Source organism: Halteromyces radiatus (assembly GCF_025201355.1).
Source record: "Halteromyces radiatus strain CBS 162.75 chromosome Unknown BX664scaffold_7, whole genome shotgun sequence".
In the NCBI taxonomy this organism is placed as follows: domain Eukaryota; kingdom Fungi; phylum Mucoromycota; class Mucoromycetes; order Mucorales; family Cunninghamellaceae; genus Halteromyces; species Halteromyces radiatus.
In genome coordinates, this window is record NW_026251693.1 from 1,264,273 (window position 1) to 1,285,755 (window position 21,483).

The 21,483-nt window shown below is 32.1% G+C and overlaps 9 protein-coding genes across 9 annotated transcripts; 7 read left to right on the top strand and 2 right to left on the bottom strand.

The window, feature by feature from the left end:
• The first annotated feature begins 13 nt into the window (after positions 1–13).
• BX664DRAFT_339957 (uncharacterized protein) lies at positions 14–2,447 on the top strand. Its single transcript, XM_051546731.1, has 9 exons — positions 14–70; positions 131–347; positions 399–649; positions 726–863; positions 930–1,415; positions 1,502–1,708; positions 1,765–1,884; positions 1,942–2,181; positions 2,251–2,447. Exons 1-9 carry the CDS (start codon positions 35–37, stop codon positions 2,341–2,343), a joined length of 1,788 nt encoding a protein of 595 aa, XP_051397826.1. The 5' UTR covers positions 14–34; the 3' UTR covers positions 2,344–2,447.
• A 61-nt stretch (positions 2,448–2,508) lies between these two features.
• BX664DRAFT_339961 (uncharacterized protein) lies at positions 2,509–5,618 on the top strand. The gene is made up of 8 exons (XM_051546732.1): positions 2,509–2,617; positions 2,706–2,738; positions 3,173–3,496; positions 3,571–3,636; positions 3,710–4,143; positions 4,206–4,894; positions 4,964–5,024; positions 5,085–5,618. Exons 2-8 carry the CDS (start codon positions 2,714–2,716, stop codon positions 5,466–5,468), a joined length of 1,983 nt encoding a protein of 660 aa, XP_051397827.1. The 5' UTR covers positions 2,509–2,617; positions 2,706–2,713; the 3' UTR covers positions 5,469–5,618.
• A 174-nt stretch (positions 5,619–5,792) lies between these two features.
• Positions 5,793–7,573, top strand: BX664DRAFT_380493 (major facilitator superfamily domain-containing protein; the record flags this gene model as incomplete). The annotated part of the gene is made up of 6 exons (XM_051548902.1): positions 5,793–5,898; positions 6,028–6,041; positions 6,105–6,333; positions 6,400–6,801; positions 6,884–6,905; positions 6,983–7,573. Coding segments are annotated over 6 exons (1,276 nt in total), but the record flags the coding sequence as incomplete, so codon positions are not given.
• A 624-nt stretch (positions 7,574–8,197) lies between these two features.
• Positions 8,198–8,750, top strand: BX664DRAFT_339965 (gamma-secretase aspartyl protease complex, presenilin enhancer-2 subunit). The gene is made up of 2 exons (XM_051546733.1): positions 8,198–8,386; positions 8,461–8,750. The coding sequence occupies exons 1-2, from the start codon at positions 8,227–8,229 to the stop codon at positions 8,595–8,597; spliced, it is 297 nt and encodes a 98-aa protein (XP_051397829.1). The 5' UTR covers positions 8,198–8,226; the 3' UTR covers positions 8,598–8,750.
• On the bottom strand, positions 8,747–10,338 carry BX664DRAFT_339966 (taurine catabolism dioxygenase). Its single transcript, XM_051546734.1, has 4 exons — positions 10,187–10,338; positions 9,622–10,116; positions 9,342–9,553; positions 8,747–9,250 (listed from the first exon to the last, which is right to left on the bottom strand). The coding sequence occupies exons 1-4, from the start codon at positions 10,275–10,277 to the stop codon at positions 8,885–8,887; spliced, it is 1,164 nt and encodes a 387-aa protein (XP_051397830.1). The 5' UTR covers positions 10,278–10,338; the 3' UTR covers positions 8,747–8,884.
• Positions 10,339–11,197: 859 nt separating this feature from the next.
• BX664DRAFT_339967 (glycoside hydrolase superfamily) lies at positions 11,198–12,951 on the top strand. Its single transcript, XM_051546735.1, has 4 exons — positions 11,198–11,741; positions 11,829–11,862; positions 11,928–12,018; positions 12,108–12,951. Exons 1-4 carry the CDS (start codon positions 11,480–11,482, stop codon positions 12,600–12,602), a joined length of 882 nt encoding a protein of 293 aa, XP_051397831.1. The 5' UTR covers positions 11,198–11,479; the 3' UTR covers positions 12,603–12,951.
• Positions 12,952–13,057: 106 nt separating this feature from the next.
• BX664DRAFT_388268 (uncharacterized protein) lies at positions 13,058–15,709 on the bottom strand (the record flags this gene model as incomplete). The annotated part of the gene is made up of 6 exons (XM_051549461.1): positions 13,058–13,251; positions 13,624–14,201; positions 14,300–14,379; positions 14,510–15,026; positions 15,112–15,325; positions 15,427–15,709. 6 exons carry the CDS (start codon positions 15,707–15,709, stop codon positions 13,058–13,060), a joined length of 1,866 nt encoding a protein of 621 aa, XP_051397832.1.
• Positions 15,710–17,492: 1,783 nt separating this feature from the next.
• Positions 17,493–17,983, top strand: BX664DRAFT_267396 (uncharacterized protein; the record flags this gene model as incomplete). Its single annotated transcript, XM_051540948.1, has 3 exons — positions 17,493–17,602; positions 17,685–17,761; positions 17,838–17,983. Coding segments are annotated over 3 exons (333 nt in total), but the record flags the coding sequence as incomplete, so codon positions are not given.
• A 1,330-nt stretch (positions 17,984–19,313) lies between these two features.
• On the top strand, positions 19,314–21,016 carry BX664DRAFT_267562 (beta-lactamase-like protein; the record flags this gene model as incomplete). Its single annotated transcript, XM_051540957.1, has 4 exons — positions 19,314–19,496; positions 19,554–20,256; positions 20,350–20,666; positions 20,753–21,016. 4 exons carry the CDS (start codon positions 19,314–19,316, stop codon positions 21,014–21,016), a joined length of 1,467 nt encoding a protein of 488 aa, XP_051397834.1.
• Between the last annotated feature and the right edge of the window lie 467 nt (positions 21,017–21,483).

The following is a 21,483-nucleotide window of genomic DNA, read 5'->3' on the forward strand; positions in this document are numbered from 1 at the left end:
CTTTGTTCACGTCTTTTTTTTTTAATTAAACCAAATGTCTACTCATTCACCTAATAAAACTTCTGAATCTGTAAGTTTTGAATATATATTATATAAATAATAATATTTATTAATAATATATATATTCTAGTTATGGAAAGAAACAAAAACACCAGAAGGAAGGATCTATTGGTATAATACAAGTACAAGACAAACTACTTGGAAAAAACCTGAAGTATTATGGACAGAAGAAGAAATAGCTATTAACCAATGTCCTTGGAAAGAATATACTACTCCAGAAGGAAAGAAATATTATAGTCATAAAGAAACTAAACAAACAACTTGGCAAATACCTGAAGCTTATCAAGGTAAAAATAATAATAATAATAATAAATATTAATTAATTAATTATATATTAGAACTTTTATCTACTTTGAAAAGAATCAAGGAAACAACAATAAAACCATCCTCTTCAGGTTCTCCATCTACTATAGTAAGCCCAATGTCTCCAGTAACAGCATCTCCTCCAGTCAATCAAACATCAACTTATTACAATAAACCAACTATATCTGCCACTTCTGCTTCATTATTATTATCACAACCTCCTGATATTAAAGTAGATTCACCTGAAAAAGCCATGGAACAATTTCATTTATTACTAAAATCAAAAGTAAAAAAAAAAAAAAAAAATAGAATGAAATATATAATATGAATTAAAAAAAATTTGATTTTATTTTTATTTATAGGGTGTTAGACCTGATTGGTCTTGGGAAGAAACTATGCGTGCTATTATTACTGATCCAAGATATCGTGTCTTTAAAACTATTAGTGAAAGAAAATCTGCTTTTCAATTATATATTAATCAGGAAGCTCAAAGAGAAAGAGTAAGTTTCAAAAAAAAAAAAAAAAAAAGAAAACAAAATAGTATATTAATTAGGATGATTTTATAGGAAGAGAAAGAAAATCAAGAAAAGAAGGAACGAAATGATTTTTATGCCATGTTGGAAAGAATACCTCAAATCAAATCTTATTCTTCTTATCGAACAGTTTTACCACTATTTGCAAATATGCCAGCATTTCAACAAGTAACATCCGATCGTCAACGACAAAATTTATTTCATGATTACATTCATCAATTACGACGATCAGAAAAGGAACAATTACGAAAAACAAAGAAAACAAGTATAGAAGCATTTAAACATCAAATATCTAATCAATTTGATGTACAAGATATCACTCTGATGCCCAAATGGAAAGACATTTATCAACAATATGTCTTACCACATGATGATACTTATAAAGGAATGACTCAGTTGGATTTTTTGGAAGTATATCAAGATTATTATCATGATAAATGGAAAAAACCTTTGGCCGAATATCATGAACGTCTTGAACAACAACAACATCAAGATCGATTGGCAAGAGATGCATTCAAGGTAAATCAAAAAAAAAAAGAAAGAAAAAGGAAAAAGAATTGAGTAAAAAAAAAAAAAAATGAAAATTGACTTTTTCTTTATTGTAGCAATTATTGAAATCATTACATCAAGAAGGAATTATTCATGTTCGATCACAATGGAAAAATATCTATCCTTTTATTGAAAACGATACAAGATATACCAATCTTTTGGGTGTACCATCTTCAACACCTTTAGATTTGTTTTGGGATTATTTGGATGATTTAGATCAAGATTTATATGATCAACGAAAGATAGTACAAGATTATCTTAAGGTAAGTTAAATGAATCAAATCGAAATGAAAAATTTACCTTTTTTTTTTTTTGATAGCAACATGATGAAAGGATAACATTGGAAACAAGTTTAGAGGAATATCAAGATTTATTGGCGAAACATCCATCCTTATTGAATCAAATTGAACCTAATAATATTCCATTGATTTATCAAGAGGTAAATAAATAAAAAAAAATAGACATAAAGAATAAGAAATTCATTTTTTTTTTTTAGATTCAAAAAAGGGAATTAAGAAAACAACAAGAAGCTGAAAGGAAACAACAAAGAAAATTACAAAAGAAAATTAAAAACTTACGACATGCTATTCGAAAATTGGATCAACCTCCTTTACAAGCTAATGATACTTGGGATATGATAGAACCACGATTACAAAATAATGCTGCTTATCTTGAATTAGAACAAGATGATGATGCCAAATTAGAAGCTTTTCGACAAGCATTAGCCAGATTGACGGTAAATGAAAATCATATACATATATAAAAAGGGTATTCATCCATTTTTTTTTTTCTCTTTTTATTATAGTCTGAACAACAAAATACTGAAGTAGATGAAGATGATGATAATGAATATGATGAAGAAGATGATAATGATGAAGAAGGGATGATAAGGGAATAGAATAGAATAGAATAGATTTTATTATTGATTACTTTTAACAAAATGAAATAAAATTATAGTTTTTCTATTGGAGAAATCAAAAACGACTGCTTTTTTTTCTCCGCCAACTTTATATATAAAAAAAAAACTTTTTCTTTTTTTCTTTTTTATTTTTTTCTTCTTCTTTTTATCACCAAACTTGTAGGATAGCTGAACTTATATACATACATATACTTATATATAGATACATATATATACATACATATCTTCTTCTTCTTCTTCTTCTTCTTCTCCTCCTAGTAATATATATATATATTTCATTGTTATTTTTATTTTACATACATCCTCATTATTATTATTATTATTTTATTTCGTTTAATTAGTTATAGATATGTCATCAAGTACTTCATATCCTGGTAAGCTTTTTTATATTGCCAACCATTGAAACAAATGTGAAGGAGAGAAAGGGAAAAGAATTGAAAATTGAATAGTATAGAATTGTCCTCTTTTTTTTTTTTATTGATGTCTTTTTTTGGTGATGTGTATCTTTTTGTATTGTGTTTTTTTTTGTGTATGTTGCCAAAACTGCTGCTGCTGGGTTCTGGGCGTGAAAATATTGGGGGGAATCATATGACAGCAACTCTTCCCAAAAAGGAGGGATTGTTTGATCTATTCTCTCTCTCATATTCATGCTTATTACTGTCAGCGTGTATCTGTGATTTCTTTTTCTCTTCTTTTTTTTCTTTTCTTTTCTTTCTTTTTCTCTCTTTCTCTCACATATCATCGAAAAAGAAATTGTTATCATTTTATATATTTACTCCTGTTATTCCTTTTTATATATATATTATAGAAACTGTTTATACTACAAATCCATTAAAACAACAAGAAAAGCTGATACCAGTGGTTCATCCTCCATTGGAGCAACAGACTTCATCATTACCAACCATCGACAATTCATCATTATTTTACTTTGGATCTAAGAAACAGGATGTTCACCAAATCGCAAAAGCAATGGTTACTCAACTGGATACTATGTCAAAATCAACCTTAGATTTCGATACTACTATAACAATACTCAACTCTATTCCAAATTATGACCTACCTTTGGAAATATTAACAAAATATGGATTGGGAAAACTTATCAAATCAATCAAGAAAAAGGCACAAGAATCCAGTAAGTTTCCTCTTATCATATTTTAGTTCAATAACTCACTTTTTTTTTTTTTTTTTTTTTTTTTTTTTTGATAGACACCAAAGCCATTGTTACTGTTTGTGATACAATCATGCAAAAATGGAGGGAACTACTACCAAAAGGTAAAACTATCCATCATTACTATCCTACATTGTCAAGCCTATTAACTTTTTTTTTTTTTTTTTTTTGATATAGATGGTCCTAATTTATCAAATTCGCCTACACCTTCACCAATGTCAAGTCCAAAACAACCAGTAGGACAAGATATTGAACAACCAGCATCAACACCTTTTCGACTGGCAATTCAAAAGGAACCACCAAATAAACCAAAAGCAATTACAAATACATCCTTCTTTGATAGTTTACGCGGACCATCATCATCCTTCTTAAATACTACTCGTCCTTCATTTACTACACAATCATCAAAACAAATATCGTTCTCTAACCTTTTGAATCAAGTCCAAGGTAGTCCATCTCCAAAAAAACGTGTTATTGATGATCTCGATTCTGATTCAACATCTCAACAACTACAAACGACAAAACAACGAACTCGTAGAGTTAAATTCAAACCTGATCATCAGCTAGTTTCCATTCGTGAATACGAAAAGGATCCTCTTGAATGGAATTTCGTAAGTTTTGATAATTAAAATGTGTGAACAAATATATTAATCTAGTTTTATAAATATTTAAGGATGCGACCACTACAACAACAACTAGTACAGATGGTATACCTACGACTGCAGGTCATGCTCGTGATATGGATATACGTGAAGGTCAAGTCATGTCAAAAGCTCATCAACACAATATGGATTCATCATCCAGTTTTACAAACTATCAAACATACGAATTGAATTCAAATCTTTGGTACACTCCTCGATCTATATTTATTCCTGATGACTGTAAGCCACCATGGCCCAAGAACTCGGAAGAAGCGATGATTCAACAAGAGCGGGAAAAAGTGACATTGGCTGCTGTTTATCTTTCTCTTTCTCATGTACCACCTACTCCTGCTGAACCTGATGATCCTGGGGTTCCAAATGAAGATACAAAGATCATCCCATTATATGAAGTGCAAACAGAAGAGAATCATATTGAATCAGAAACTACATCTTGGTCAAGTTCTTCTCAATCCAATGTTCCTACTCAACTTTTACATCCTTATCAACCTACATCACAATTCCCTACTCAATCTATCCAACAACAACAACAACCGGTAAGGACTCTTAGTCCACCTGATCATCCAATTGCCTTTTACAATCAGCTTCCACCACAATATCAACAACAACAACAACATCAACAACAATCGTTGCAAGGACAACCATTGAATCAACAAATATTATTACCCAATAATGTTCAATTAGATTTTTTGATGAAGCCTGGGTAAGCAAATGACCTGATGATTCTTTTTTTTTTTTTTTATTAAAACAATAATTTCTTTTTATTATATAGAATTATGGATGCATTACAAGCAGTGATGAACAGCACCAATCTTTCATTCAATAATCAACAGGTAATATATATATTTTATAGATGGAAAATTAAATACATTTTTTTTTTATATGCTGCATAGATTCCCTATGATTCAAACCAATCTACATCTCAACAATATCCAACACAATACCAACCATCACATTATAGTACACCTTCTCCAACATCAACAGGATCAGTTGAAATGTTTCATTCCTCCCCATCCAATCAACAAGTACTATTCTCTAATAACGGTGAATCAAGCGACACGACAATTGGCAGGAAGAAAAAGGGAAAACCAAGTAAAGAAGCAAGACGACGACAAAATCAGTCTAATCGTGCCCGTTTTGGACGTGGAGCAAATCGTGGAGCTAATCGTGGAGGAATAAGTCGTGATGCTAGCAATACTGCCAATATTCCATGTATGTTCTACTTGGAATCTGGATGCCGATTTGGTGATAAGTGCAATTATTACCATCCTGAATAAAATCTTAGTTTGTAGATAGATTGTTATATATATATAGTTTGTATAGTTTTTATTACATAGTTCTATTGATTCTTATCTCCCTCCCTTGTAGCATTTAAACATATATATATATATATTTTAAAAAAAAGTCATCTCTTTATACAAATAATAAACCTTTTTCATATATGAATATCTAATTACGGACTTTGGATCAAAAGCAGATTGATCGTCTTCGGATGGAAAATCTCGGAATGACTACCCCATTGATTTATTCCCCAAAAAAGGAACAAATTTTGATCTCTTTCTTTTTTTTTTTTTTTTTTATCTTGATTTATTTTATTATTAAATGGAAAAGGAACCATCAAAACAATACAATATCACCACTGAATTATCTGCTGTAGTACCACCTGATGGAGGTCGTGGTTGGTGGGTTGTCTTTGGGTCATTTTGTGTAAAGAGTCATGAATAAAAACAAAATAAATATAAATAAATAAAAAAAAAAAGGGGGGACAGATTCTCAATTTTTTTTTCTCTCTTTTCTTTTCTTTTCTTTTTTTTTTTTTTTTTGTATACTTTCTAGGGTTTATTTGCTATGTAAGTTGGCAACAAAAACAAAAAAAGTTTTTTTTTTTTTTTTACTTATTTGGTTTCTTTTAGATATGGGGTCAACTATTCTTGGGGAGTATTTCTCAATGCATACAATAAACAGATCTATGTTGGTGAAATGACACAACTTTCTTGGATAGGTTCTATTTGTATTGGCTTCTTTTTCATAATTGGACCTATTAACGATTGGGTGACAAGGAAACTAGGTTATACGATCATGCTGAAGATTGCAACCATTGTATGTCCCTTTGCACTCATGATGGCATCTATCACACACGAGGTAAAAAAAAAAAAAAAAAAAAATATGAACGTAAATAATGACTTTTATATTTTTTTTTTTATATAGATCTGGCAATTATATCTTACACAAGGTCTTCTTATGGGTTGTGGTGCTAGTTTTGTATGGTTTTCATGTATTCCTGCTTGTCAACAATGGTTTGATAAGAAACGAGGCATGGCTATTGGATTGGCAATGCTTGGTAGTGGTGTGGGTGGACTGGTCATGTCGAACATTACTCAAGCTGTATTACTATCATTGGGTTATAGATGGGCTCTCCGTATTCTTGGCTTTGTTTGTTTTGTATTCCTTGGTATAGCAACTCTTTTGGTCAAGCCATTGCCTAATAGACAAATGAATCTGAATCAAGATATGACTGTTCCTATGTGGAAAAAACAACGTGCCTTATTATGTCGATTGGATTTTAATCTTTTATTATCGATTGCCTTCATCACGACATTTGGTTATCTCGTAAGTTTTTTTTGTTCAGGGACATAATGTATTTTTTCTTTATTTTAACCTTTCTTTTTTTTTTTTTTTTTAAAAAATTTAGGTACCTTCTTTCCTGTTACCATGTAAATAAAAACATTCCATAAAAGTCTATCTCAATACTCATCTATCCTTTTTTTTTTTTTTTTTTTTTTTAATGTAGCTTATGCGAGTTATTTGGGATTAAATCCTTGGGTTGGAACCAACTTATCTGCTATTCTCTCAGCTATTAATGCGGTATCAAAGATATTGTTGGGTTATACAAGTGATCGTGTGGGACGTCTCAATACTTTTTGTGTGTGCACATTCATGGCAGGTATCATGTGTTTGGCGATTTGGACCAATGCAACAACAGAGCCAACGATCTGGGTATTTGCAACCTTGTACGGTTTATTTGGTGGTGGTTATCTGACAATGCTGGCTGCCATCGTTCCTCAAATTGCAGGTTATCATGCCATCTCAGAAGCCAATGGTCTGGTGTACTTTATGAATCTACCTGGTTATCTTGTCGGTACTCCTATTGCATCCGCGATCATCCATACAACCGTGCCTGTCCATTATCCTTATGCTGCAATCTATGCTGGTTTGCTAATGTCTGTCGGTGGCTTGCTGGCTTTTGCCTTACGGGTATTACAAGTAGGTTGGTATTGGCGTATCAAGGTTTAATTCGTTTATTTTGATCCATCTTTGTAGTTAGAATATTATCATAGAAATTCCATCCATTGTCTTGAATAAAATTTATTATTGATTTTATAAATACTTTTTGATTTAAAAAGGGTTGAAATGGTTTAAGCATACAAAAAAAAAAAAAGATTTTGTAATTGGATGGATAAGCTGGTCATTTTTTTTTTTTTGATTTTTACAGCCAAAATTTTCAAAGTCCTCAGCCAAATTTTGGCTGTAAAAAAAAATCGTCGAGGGGTCATCAGGCGATTTCTGGAAAAATGGATGAAATATTTTAGTGTTTTATTGCACATTAGCTGGAAAGATAAGTGATGAAATGGTATTAGATGATATTAAACTACTTTTTTAAGAGGAATCGAATGATGGTTGTTTTATTGAATGATGATTGGATAAGAATGTTGATCCTTATTTTTTTTAATTTAATTTATTCATTAGGAGATAAGGTATAAATTATTATTAAGACAATTGAAAGAGAATGATTTCATGTATGTTTCAATTCAAGTTTGATACGATGATGATTACTTTTTAGTTTGCAAAAAAAAAAAAAAAAGTGATGGCTGATAGACAATAGGAAAAAAAGAAGCAATTTTATTGGCTAATTTTTACCGTCAAAAGTAGGGGTGGCAATTCCCTTTTTCATTTTTTTTTCTTTCGTTCATTTTCCTATACTTTTTTTTTTTTTTTTTTTTTTTTGCACAAGCATTCATCTTTGTTCAAACAACAATGCCGAAACTTGACAAACTTGGTTTTGATGAGATGATCATCATTAGCAAGAAAATGTTTTATGGTGGCTTTGCCTTTCTTCCTTTCCTATGGTTGGTCAACTTTCTCTATTTCTTTCAACAAACTCGGAAACCTTCTGCACCAAAACAACTCAAACATTGTAAGTTTTTTTATTTTAAATAGTATAATAAAAGAAATGACATTTTCATTCTTTTTTTTTTTAAAAAAAAATAGATGTTTACTTATCCTTGGGTGGATGTTTACTTTGGTTCATTGTTTTGACAACCTGGTATGGAATATTTGTGAATGAACGAACGTATTGGGGTGCTTTAGGTGACAAGTTGACGGTGGTGATACCTAAAGGTAGTTAGTTATATTGACAATCATTTTGATCCTATATACCCATATCTTTTTTCACTGTATTTTATACCCTCTTATCATCCAACGGAATATTATTCCAATCTTTTGTACATAAAATTGATATGCAAAAATAAATAAAGAACAAGTCATTAGATATGTATATACAAATAGAAGATAGCTTTTTTTTTATTTTTATTTTTATTTTTATTTTTTTAATATTAATATTCGAATCACCACAATACATATCAACTATCACTAAAAGAATAATAATGATAATAATAAAAAAAGATATCCATTTCTACACTTTGATGGCGGTAGAATCGACAGCAGCAGCGGCACGGTAGGGAGCAAAATCTTCTTCAGTGACAGGGATAGGATCTTCAGCAGAAGCCATATTGCATTGTTGAAAAATTCGAGTATCGGTGTCCTTCAAACAACCCACCACAGAATGTAATACACCACGATTATGGAAAAGGACGAAATCACCATCTCGCCATTCATGAGCAAATACATTTTCAGGACTAATAGCTGGTCGTTGGATTTGATACAGGAGTTCTCTCACCTTTCTTAAATCACCTACAGGTTTGCCATCAATGATCAGATCTTCCACAGCAGCAGGATGGACTTGAAGATGGATTTTCTTAGTCACAGGATTCTTCCAAAGCTATATCAAAAAAAAAAAAATCAATATAAATATTTAAAAAAGAGATAAGTCTTATTTTTAATATATATATATATATATAAGATCATTTTACCATAGGATAAATCTTGATATCTTTTTCTTCAATAGGAGGTAATTCATCAGGAGATAATTCTTTATCTTCAGATACCATACCCAGACCGTTGGAGCGTGCACGTGCTTTTGAAATCCAGAGATAAGGATGAGCAGCATATTTGACTTGAGTACGGAAAGCTAATTCCTTCATCTCAGGTGACAAGATTTCGAAAGCCTTTTGCCCAGAGATAACTATATATATATAAAAAAAAGGTCAATTTTCTACTATTATGTATCATCCTTTTTTTTTTTTAAATTACATGCAGTAGTGCCTAATTGAACATCCAAAGTATCACCAGTACCATCATCGTATTGAACAATTTGTCGCCTAGGTTCAGGATTTTTAACGCCAAAAAGAGTAGTCACCTTGGGAGGATTTAGTTTATATAAAGCAGCATCCATATGCCAACGATAGAATCTAGTTTTACCTTGTGCTTCTTCTTCATCAGTCAAAGGAGTATGATGGAATACTCTGTGGTTTGGATGAGTCAGTTTACGTTCTTTGACACCTTGATAATCTCTTACAATACCATGACCCAAAAGTTGAACCTGAGGTACATTAGGAAGAGGAGATAAGTCTCTTGCAATGACAGATTGTTCTGCTCGATGTTGGGCACCATGACCATAAGTATCTACTTCAGGCTCAAACCGTTTGGTAATAGCATATTGCGTTTCCGGTTGAACATGTCCTTGACCATGTACAACTACAACCTGATGGGTATAAACTGCTTTTTCCAATTCTTTGAATTCTTCATCTATAGCATAGAAAGAAAGTCAGCTAAGTAAAAAAAAAAAAAAAAAAAAAAGCTGTATTTTTTTTTTTACCAGTTATCTTTTCCAAATCCAAGTCAGAAATAGATACACCAAAGTCAACACCAGATTGAGTAGATTGAATTGGTTGAATAGTAAAAGTCATTGTTTAAATAAAAATATAGAGAAAAGAATAATAAAAAGAAAAAGTATAAGTGGGAAAAAAATAGCAAAGGAAAAAAGAAAAGTAAAAAATAAATTTAAAAAAAAATAGCCTTTTTATCAGTACAGACTGAGCTTTGCATTGTTAGAGAGAGAGAGAGAGAGAGATTATACTCAATAAAGGCAAGGATAAAAGCGGAGGGTAGATTCATGCTTCTTGTTTTTAATATGTGCGTTTCCACCAATCAGAGAAGATTCTACTGATAGTATATCAAAAGTACTGTTTCTCCACATTTCTTATCTGAACATGAAAATACCAAAGAATCAAAAATATATCCATACAAAAAAAGTCAAGGGACCTTACAGGTTTTTCAATCCGTGACCACAATTGTAACAAAAACAAAAAAAAAAAAAAAAAAAAAGAAAATAGAAGAAAAAAAAAAATTGATCTACATTGTCCCTTTTTTTTTTTTTTTTTTTTTTTTAATTATTGACATGTACGATGATGATAATAAGGCGTACTCATTATTCTACATCCGATTTTACCGAGGATAAAGATTAATGAACCCAATAATTAATTTGATGATCCTTTTCTCATTTGGTAATTTTGAAGCTTTTTTTTTTATAAAACTGGTATCATTCATGAATTTTCTGTAAAAAGACAATGATGCCAATTAACAAGTAAACAAAGTAGATTATTTAAAAGAAGGCAAAACCTTTTTTTTTTTCTTCTTATTCATTTTTTATATTTTATTTATTTTTAAATTTTTGATGATGCAGAAATTCATCTGTTACTATTGGATTCTTTTATTCTTTCATTATATTACAATGACAAATGGTCTCAAGTTAGTTCAGTATTGGTAAAGGAATGCTATTGTTTATAGAGGGTTTTATTCATTTTTTTTTCTTTGTTAATGAATAGGGGTCAAAACTCCGCTAGTGCTAACCATGGTGGTGACTCTGCGCAAAAAGTAAAGTGAAGCCAATATTTTTTTTTTTTTTTACTTTTTACTTTTTTCTTTTTCTTACATTTTATCTTTATCATAGCCACTTTCTTATTATTGTCAAGATGATACTCAAGATATACTTATCATCTCTTTCGTTCATCAATTCGGTACCAATCAAAAGCTGGCTTTTGATTTGTCAACAGAAGGCAACCGGTGCAAAGGATTGATTCAAGGAACACAATTGTTGAACTGTCCACAAATGGAAAAAGAGATTCAAACTTGTCAAAAAAAGGGTAAAAAGGTCTTACTTTCTTTGGGAGGTGCTAGTGGCTCTTATGGTCTAAATTCTGGAAAAGATGGAAAAATGTGGGCTGATCAATTATGGAACACCTTTGGCAACGGTCAAGTTGGGAATAAGAGACCATTTGGAAAAGCTGTAGTGGATGGATTTGATTTGGATATAGAAGCTGGTAGTGTGGAAGGTTATTCAACTTTTGTTAAAACCATGCGACAACATTATCGTAAGTGTTTTTTTTTTTTTTTTTTTTTTTTTTTTTTTTTTTTTTTTAAAAAAAAAAAAGTGATCTAACCTATTATACTCTGTCTAGTTAAAGACAAATCGAAAACCTATTATATTTCTGGGTAAGTTCCAATAATCTATTTATATTATTTAGTAACTAACAACAATATATCATTTTTTTTACTAGTGCTCCTCAATGCCCATATCCAGATGCATGGTTAGGCGATGCTTTGAATCAAGAATGGTTTGATTTTGTATGGATTCAATTTTATAATAATGTGAGTACCTTTTTTTTTTAATATTTCACTTTTTCTTTTGTTTGTAATCCATTTTTTTTTTTTTTTTTTTTTTTTTTTTTTTTTTTTAGTATTGTAGCGTGAAAGGTGGTCAATTCAATTACGATACATGGGAAAATTGGGCCAAGAAGAAATCAAAAAACAAGAATGTACAATTGTTCCTGGGAATTCCTGCAAGTGCCTCTGCCGCTGGTTCCGGTTACGTACCTCTTAGTGATTTGGTGAAAACTATTTCTAAACTTAAATCTTCTCCTCATTTTGGTGGTGTCATGATGTGGGATGTGTCTCAAGCTTATGCCCAAAAGGTCAACTTTGCAAAAGCCGTGGCGAAACTAGTACATAAAATTAAGAACAATGGTGGCGATGATCAAGATGATAAGCCTATAACAACAGAAACTGCAGCAATAAACATACCTACTTCTTCTTTGGCCAGAATCAACTCTCCTACAGGAACATTGACAACAAAATCGAAACCTTCCAACAAAAATAGCAATAACAGGAATCATCATCAACACAGAACATCGACTTTATTATCCGCTCCTTCCAATACTCCTGAATCAAGGTAAAGTACATACAACTTGTATCTATATTATAACTGATCTTCTCTCTTTCTCTCTCTATAGTGGAAAACATGGAAAGACTCCACATAGCGGAACATCATGCAGTACAACGGATACATTCAAGTGTATTAACGATAGGTTTGCTCAATGTGACCAAGGAAAATGGCTAGTACGTCCTTGTGGTGGTGCTATGAAGTGTAAACAAGCGTCTTCTGGTTTAGTTTACTGTGGATGAATGGTTTAGTTAGTTAGTTTTGAAATTGAAATAAAGTTATGTTTTGTACTCTGCTTTAAGCTGGATGAATGGACGGATAATATGTGCAAGGATGCTAATAGAAAAAAAAAACAGGAATAAAAAAAAAAAGAAAGCGATCGATTCAGCTTTTATTATGATCAAATATTATACACGCACAAAATGTCAAAATATCAACATCTTGCTTTATTACATTTCACATTTTTGATCAACAGACGCGTGTTTTCTTTTTCTTTGAGGTCCATAATCTATATAATCCATGATGACGATGAGGAGAAGGATGCGTTGTCTTCATTTGAGGACTTGGTGGAGAAAATAAATTTAAGTCTTTGACGGATATTTCAAATTTTTGAGAAGGGGCCAAGGTAAGCAATGTACTTGTCTGTGAAGAAAGTAGACCATCTTGATTGTGTTGTGCGATTTTTTTTAAGGGATGTTTAGATTGTCTTGATGATGATAATAAAGAAAAAAATGGTAGACGTATGCTAGATAATGATGATGTTGCTGTTGTTGTTGATGATGATGATGATGTTGATGATTTTGCTAAAAAGGAGGATGATAGTTTTCGTATGATATTTCTTTTTTTCAGGCTAAAGATAGACCAACTGGGAGATAAAAAAACAGACTTGCATTTATCGGCAGTATGGATGGCCAAAGTACCACAAGTATCAGTCATCGTGAATTTTTTTTGATGATATCCCAAAGAATATGATGATGATGATGCAGTGGTAATGGGATGAATTTTTCTCTTGTGTCGGATCATCGTCAATTTACCCTCTTGTTTACACGATAATGTTAAGCATTTGGGCAACTGATTGCTTGTGCTATAGGCATGATGATCTGGAATGAGTGAGTTGGAACTAGATACTGATATTATTTTTTGTTGTTGTTGTTGTTGTTGTTGCTTTTCTTGCTTAATTTTTGTTAAATGATGATGATCATGATGATTTGAATGTCCTTTCTTTTTTTTCTTTTTTGGATTATCCATTGGTGGATCGTACTGTCGTAAAAAGTTTTCTTCTTTTGGTGGCAATGGTGGTGGTGATGGTGTATCAGATAAAGGATTAAAAGCTACATAAGACAATGACCTTGATGTCCATACGGAGGGTGATGATGCTGATAGAGGAACTGATGATGATGGGGGTGGTAATGGTGTGGGTTCTGGTAATGATTGTGTTTCTGGATGAATGATTCCATGTGATTGACTGAAAAGATGAAATGAAGGATCATAAGGCAACAAATTTGTTTCTGTTGTTGCTGATGTAGGTGATGACACGATGATACTACCGGGCGGTGGATCAGCCGATATAGGATGAGCTAGAGTGATGGGTATTTCGACAATGGCATCGGTACTATCATTATTTATTTATTTTTTTTTAAAAAAAAGAACGGAAGGTACTCTCATTATCATTTGATTCCAACTTTAAAGTGTTAACGTAATATAGTTTACCTTGTTAATGATGATGCTGAAATACGTAATGCAAATGATATATCAATCAGTTTTTGATGTTTAATAGTGAATTCGTGTGGCTTTCAGATAAAAAAAAAAAAAAAAAGCGAATAGTGAGTAATCATCTACTCTCCTTTTTTTTTTTTTTTTTTTTTTTTTTTTTTTTTTTGTATGTATCCAATCATCACATCATGCAAAGATTTTATTTACCGGTATTTCTAGAGGAATCAAAACATGATCATCACTTTGTGGATCGAGTGGTTTCCACCAACCTAAATTCAATAAACTTGTAGTGGCGATGAGTTCACAGGTAGATGTCACAGGCATCAAGTCAAAACTTTTTTTCAATCCTGTCTGAGAAAAAGTATTTTCACGTTTAATCAACTCCAACTTAATGTCACGTAGCTTATGGACCGATCTATTCTCCATTGTCATGGTAACATAAAGGCATGTACCAGATGTCCATATAGACCTTGATATATTCATAGTTAAATCAACAAAAGAGTGCTTATTTTTTTTACTATCAGTATCTTTATCGTTATTAGCGTTGCTGATGATGGGTGATAATAAAACAGGTGATCTCTCCCATATCCTTCGACGTTCACAGATAGGTTGATAAAGTGCCATTTGCTCTGTTGATTTTAAGCTGAGTACATTTTGATAGACTTGTAGATGTCGATCCATATACCATACCTCATCATGGTCATCTATCCTTACACGAGCATGACTATATATATATATATATATAACAGAAAAGTTCAGAACTCTCGGATTCCTTTTTTTTTTTTTTTTTTTTTTTTTTTTTTTTTTACCATTGTAAAGTATACTCTACACATCCTTTTTTATCTTTATAACTACCACCCAAATCAAGTGGTAATTGAAAACGAAAAGGGATGGTCATTTGGAATGGATGATGATTGGCAGGAACGATTAACTGATCATTAGGTTGTTGGAGAGTTAATATTGGTAATTCAAGAAAAGAGTACGCATGAGTAGAAGATGAATAATGAACTGGATCAAAAACAACTGGTAATAATAATAATAATAATGAAAAAAAAAGTAATTGGTTAATCATTATATTCCTCTTTTTTTTTTTTTTTTTTTTTTTTTTTAACATCACGATGTACTTTCAATTCCATGCAGCATTAATTCCAACTGTTGGATTTCCATATTGGGAACAGGTGTAAGCGAAATGGTACCTTTCATCAATCCTCCGCTCAATGCATGAGGTGATTTTAGATAAATCATCATTTTTTTTGTTTGTACCATAGCGTCCTTCTGATTCGAATGACGAGATTGATGATTAAGTGAACGTATGGATGATGAATCGGTTCTCAAGGTTAACCTTTTCCACAAATTGATAATGCCTCGTGTTTCAGTCTCATTTGCATCTACGGTTTCTTTAGACATCGTGGCTCTTTTAGACGCCTTGGTCTCTTCAATTGTTATCATCCGTATAAATCTATGCAAGTAAAAGAGGAAAGAACAAAAAAAAAAAAAGGAGAACGGATCTTTTTTTTTTTAAAAAGAAAAAAAGAAAAAAGAAAAAAGAAAGCATTCCAGCATAAGAATGTATAGAGACGGACCAGTCTATTATATGATGATCATACATCGAAACATGATTATAATCATCTATTGTTCCTCTTACGGCTCTTTCTATAACAATCATTTCATTATACGGAAATATGCTATACATATATATATCTTTGAGGATCTCTTTAAGAAAAAAAAAAAAAAAGGATGATGATTCATTTTGAGACTCCGGGAATATATCTTTGCATAAATTACTACAAGTTTTATTGTTGCCAAACTTGGGATCTTTTATCATTATTATTTTTTTTTATCAATTTGGAATCATCATCATCGTCATCATCATCATCATTTTAATTAGCTTTTTTATCCATCATTATTTTCAACTATAATAACCTAGATCATCCACTAGTTTTTTTTTTTCTTTTCTTTTTATAGTTGATGAGAAAGCAAGGTCGGTATTTCTTTTATCTCCCAAAAAAAAAAAAAAAATTGTTTGGGGGATGAGTTCAGTCACGGAGTTTTGAGACTTTTTTTTTATATATACCAATTTTTTTTTTTTTATTCTTTCCAGCTGGTTCTTTACTTCTTTTGTTCTTCTTACTATCTTTTTTTTTTATCACTTTTCTTTTGATATCAACATACCCCCCTTTCTATATATATACAATATATATATATAATATATATAATATACATACAACAAACATACATTCATACATATATTATCACATTTATATATTTCGCACTTTTTATTCCAAAAAAAAAAAGTATACATGTCTGAAAATAACTCTGAAGAACATCAAAATCATTCACCTTCTCGGGAACAACCATCTACACGTTATTGGTGTCATCATTGTGGTAGAGAAGTTCCTATATATATGGCTCCTGATCCTACTTGTCAACGTTGTAACGAACAATTCATTGAAGAAGTAAGTCTTTTTATTATTTTTTTTTTTTTCTAATTTAAACACTTCTATGTGATTATCAATCAAGATTGATGATGGTAGTGACGATCCTCGGGCTTTCTTAGGTGGTACAGCTATGGGTACGGATGACGATGATGAAGAACATGGTGGTGACGAGGATATTATGCAATTCTTTAGAGGTGCTCTTGGTGGCGGTGGTGGTCATGCTGGTACAACACGTTTCCAATTTTCGTCAGATGACTTGAATCAACAACGTAACAATGAAAGTGATGGTGGTACTGGAGGGGCTCCTATGGGTGCTATGTTACAAAATGTTTTATCAAGTCTACTATCTGCTGGAATGGGTGGAAATAACACTGAACGGAATGAAAATGGTAGTAATAACGAAACTGGTGGAACTACAGGAACTCAACAAAGACGAACACCGATGATCTTTTATAGTGGGATGGTAGATGGAAATATGCAATTCCGACCTATCAATATACAAACAGCAAGTAATACAAATAATGAAGGACAACAATCAACAGATGGTGGCGGAGCAACAGCTTTCTTCCAATTGGGTGGTGATGGTCGACCTAGTGGAAATGATGGCAATACGAGAACTGGTGAAGGAAGAAATGAAACTGGAAATAATATTCAAGGGTAAGTGACTGGATTGTATTTATAAATATATACATAAATATATACTAATATGAGATTACTTAATTTATCATAGGTTCCTTCAATTGATATCAGCATTGACTGGTGCTCCTATGGATGCTGGACTTGTAGGCAACCCAAATGATTATGTTTTCTCCCAAGCTGCACTTGACAACATTATCACTCAGCTGATGGAACAAACTGCAGGGTAAGGACAAGAAGAAGAAGAAGAAGAAGAAAAAAAAAGTAAAGAAAATATTGATATTTATCATCTACTCTTATTCTCATAGTCGAACCGCACCTCCTCCTGCGCCTGAAGATGTTATTGATAGTTTACCAAAAAGACCATTGACTGAAGGAGAATTCAGTAAGTCAAGATGAAAAAAATAGAGGGGGGGGAGGTTTTCCATCTATTCACACTTCTATATTTTTTTTATTATCAGAGGATCAAGTAGATTGCGCTGTATGTAAGGATGAATTCAACCAATCCGAAATGGTAATTGAATTACCTTGTCAACATTTGTTCCATGATGATTGTATCAAACCTTGGCTAAAGGTTAATGGGACCTGTCCTGTATGGTATGTTTAGCAAAAAAAAAAAAAAAATCATTGATCGCTTACTCTTTTTTTTTCCTTTTTTTTACTAGTCGTCATTCTGTTGTACCAGTATCTGCGGAAGGTGAAGGAAATAATGACAATAATGCAGCACCATCACAACAACAGCAGCAACAAGAACAGCAGCAACAACAAGAACAGCAGCAGCAACAGGAACAGGAACATCCATCTTCCTCTTCACCATCAACGAACGTTCCAAATAACGAAACTGGGGATTCTTCTCATGAGCGTGATTCAACCCAACAATCAGCCTCTTCTACAGCAAACACACAAACATCATCACAGCAACAAAACAGTGGAAATAATACACCATCAGCAGCATCAGCGGCTTCAGCAGCATTTGCTTGGTTTACAAACGCACGATCTACCTCATCATCACCTTCTCCTTGGTCAAGCAATATTCCAGGTCCATTCACTTGGGGTCCTGGTAATAACAATAACAATAACAATAACAACAACAACAACAATGTATCCTCAAGACATCAACAACAAAACGAAGACGATCACCCTGCGCCAGATATGGATCTTGATTTAGATTAGTCGTTTATTTACGTTTATATTTTTCTATTTCTACTGGCTCTGTATTATGTATATTTCGACTTTGGTTGTTTATATTTGTGTTTTGACATATACTGAATGAAAAATAAAATAAAATAAAGGATATTGTATTAGTTCTGTAGATGAAAGCTTCATTTTAATTGAATTGACCAGCATGGGCGGTGAGTGAATCGAACGTGTAAAAAAAAAAAAAAAAAAAAAAAAAATAAAAATTAAATAAAATAAAAATAAAATAAAAATGTCTTGTCTCTTTTTGTTTTTTTTCTTTATCTTTATCTCTTCATACATTTCTATCTTTTGATACCATGAAAGTACGATGTTTGAATGATGTTGCCTTTCTTATCTCTATCAAACAACATACTATTTTGATCAATTGTCCATTGGAAACACGAGTTTTACCGTCCATCGACCATTTAAATAGTCAAGTCGATACATCGAGTTCATTACACCATGAATCCGATTTGGACAAGGTATTAGCAGCATATCATCCTTTGGCAAAGCAAGCTATTCCATCACAAGTAACTGATTATGGCAATGATCCTACTCAACGACAACAACAACAACAACAACGACAGGCTACAGTTTGTCGCGTGATTAACCTGGACGGTGTGAATATCAGTAACATCGATGTGATACTCCTGACACAATACGAACATGCACTTGGATTACCTTTTCTTACCGAGTATCTTGGCTATAAGGGTAAGATCATCGCTACCGAACCAACTATTGAATTTGCAAGACAACGTATGGAAGAATTAGTTCAATATCGAACTTCAGCTGATTCTCATACTATGACTTCGTCTTTTTCTTCGTATTACAACAGCAACACAATCGTGGATGGTGATATGGACTGGCAGTCGATTTATACTCTTAAAGATGTGGCTTCTTGTGTGGAGAAAATACAACCTGTTCGTTTCAATGAAAAAATGGTAATATTATTATTATATATTCTTAAACTTAATTTCTAATATATATATGTTTATTAGCCTTTATTTTCTACTTTGGATGTGATGGCTTATAGTTCTGGTTATTCTATTGGAAGTTGCAATTGGTTACTGGAAACAAGTTTGAAAAAAATCGTGGTAATATCAGCTTCCTCCACAAGAGCTGAATTACATCCTTCGTTATTGGATTGTGCTATTATGCAGTCGGCGGATGTTATTCTGGTTAGTGATCTTATATCTGATAACAACAATAATTATGATGTTGGCTGTAAAAAGTTACTCTCTTATGTAGCTGGTACAGTGGGTGCAAGACACAATGTAATACTTCCTCTTGCTATCACTAGTGGTATCGTATATGATCTCATATGGATGGTTCAGTCACATCTTCGATCGATTGGAATGGAAATTGGCCCTGAACCTCATCAAATACCAATGTATATGGTGAGTCCTATGGCGGATCAAAGTTTACAATATGCAAACATCTGTGGTGAATGGATGACAACGGATTATCAAGAAAATCTCTGGAAATCTGAAATGCCCTTACCACATGGACATCTTTTAAAATCCGGTGCGTTGACTACATTTACTACTATGGCCTCTATTCCTAGGTTAACAAAGACAAAGAAGATGCGAACATCACCTTGTATTGTGTTTACTGGAGACCATCAAGTTATATCTCATGGTGCAACAAACTGGTTTATACATCATTGGGGGGCTGATCCTCAAAATATCTGTCTATTTACAGGTAAGAATGGAAATCTAGTTGATAATTGGATGTCTCACCTTTTTTTTTTTTTTTTTAAAAAAAAAAAATAAAAATAAAAATAAAATATAATAGATCCTGAAATGGTACAAGATCAGCTACAACATTACGATCAAGGTGGAAAAATGAGAATGATGCATATACCTTTGGATACTCGACTTGGTTTAATACAATTAATCGAATTGTTACGCTTGCACTGGACATCAACAAACAGTAGATCTCGATATTTATTATTACCAAAATCTTCATCGTTGGAATCTTCACCCAGTCATGCTGTACTACAAGATTATCTTTCAAAATCGAATGATATCACAATGCAATTTTACTCTCCTGGAGACATGCTGGATATTGGGATGAACTTTCAATGGGAACCTATCTCCATTTCAAGCAAGGTAAGAGAAGAAGAAAAAAAGAGTTTATATAAAATTGTCTCCTTAAATTTTATTATTGTTATTTTATTAATATTATGAATGAATAGTTGGCCAAGGAACTTAAGCCCAAAGAAATACCATGGATGGCAAATGCTGATACGACCAAGAGAATGGCACCTATTTCTGGTGATCTTCAAATTTACAATAACGAATTGATTTTACGGCGTACAATACCTCATTTGGATCCAGCATTTTTACTGTCATCATCATCAACAATGATCAACGACAATGATACACATCAAGCAATGGATGCTTCGGAAATACTTGATCGATTACACAAGGTAATTAAATTAAAAAAAAAAGATCATTAAAACCAAAAAAATCATGTGTGTGTTACCTTTGAACTCAACCTCCTTGTTTTTGATATTTGACAGATTGGTATTATCAACATTAGAATGGAAGAAAATGATCAATGTCTCAAATTATGGTTCCCTTATTCTTTTCAGCCTGGTGTGGACAATTGTATTGAAATTTATATGGATAAGATGATGATCAAGACTAACAATGAATTGACGCGATTAATGATACGAAATGCTTTGGTTGAATAAAATGGGATTCTCCTTTCCAATATCATGCCTGGTGGTTTGATACATTATGTTGGATGAACATGTTCCATTTTAGGTAAGTCTCCAAATGCCTTTTTACCTTCCTTTCTCCGATTTTTTTTTTTTTCCTTCTTCTTCAACTCCTTTTCTTTTTGTACTTTTTACACTTTTCCTTATACTCTCTCTCTTTTTTTTTTTTCTGTCTCTAGTGAATTGAATCTTTTTTAGTTTAA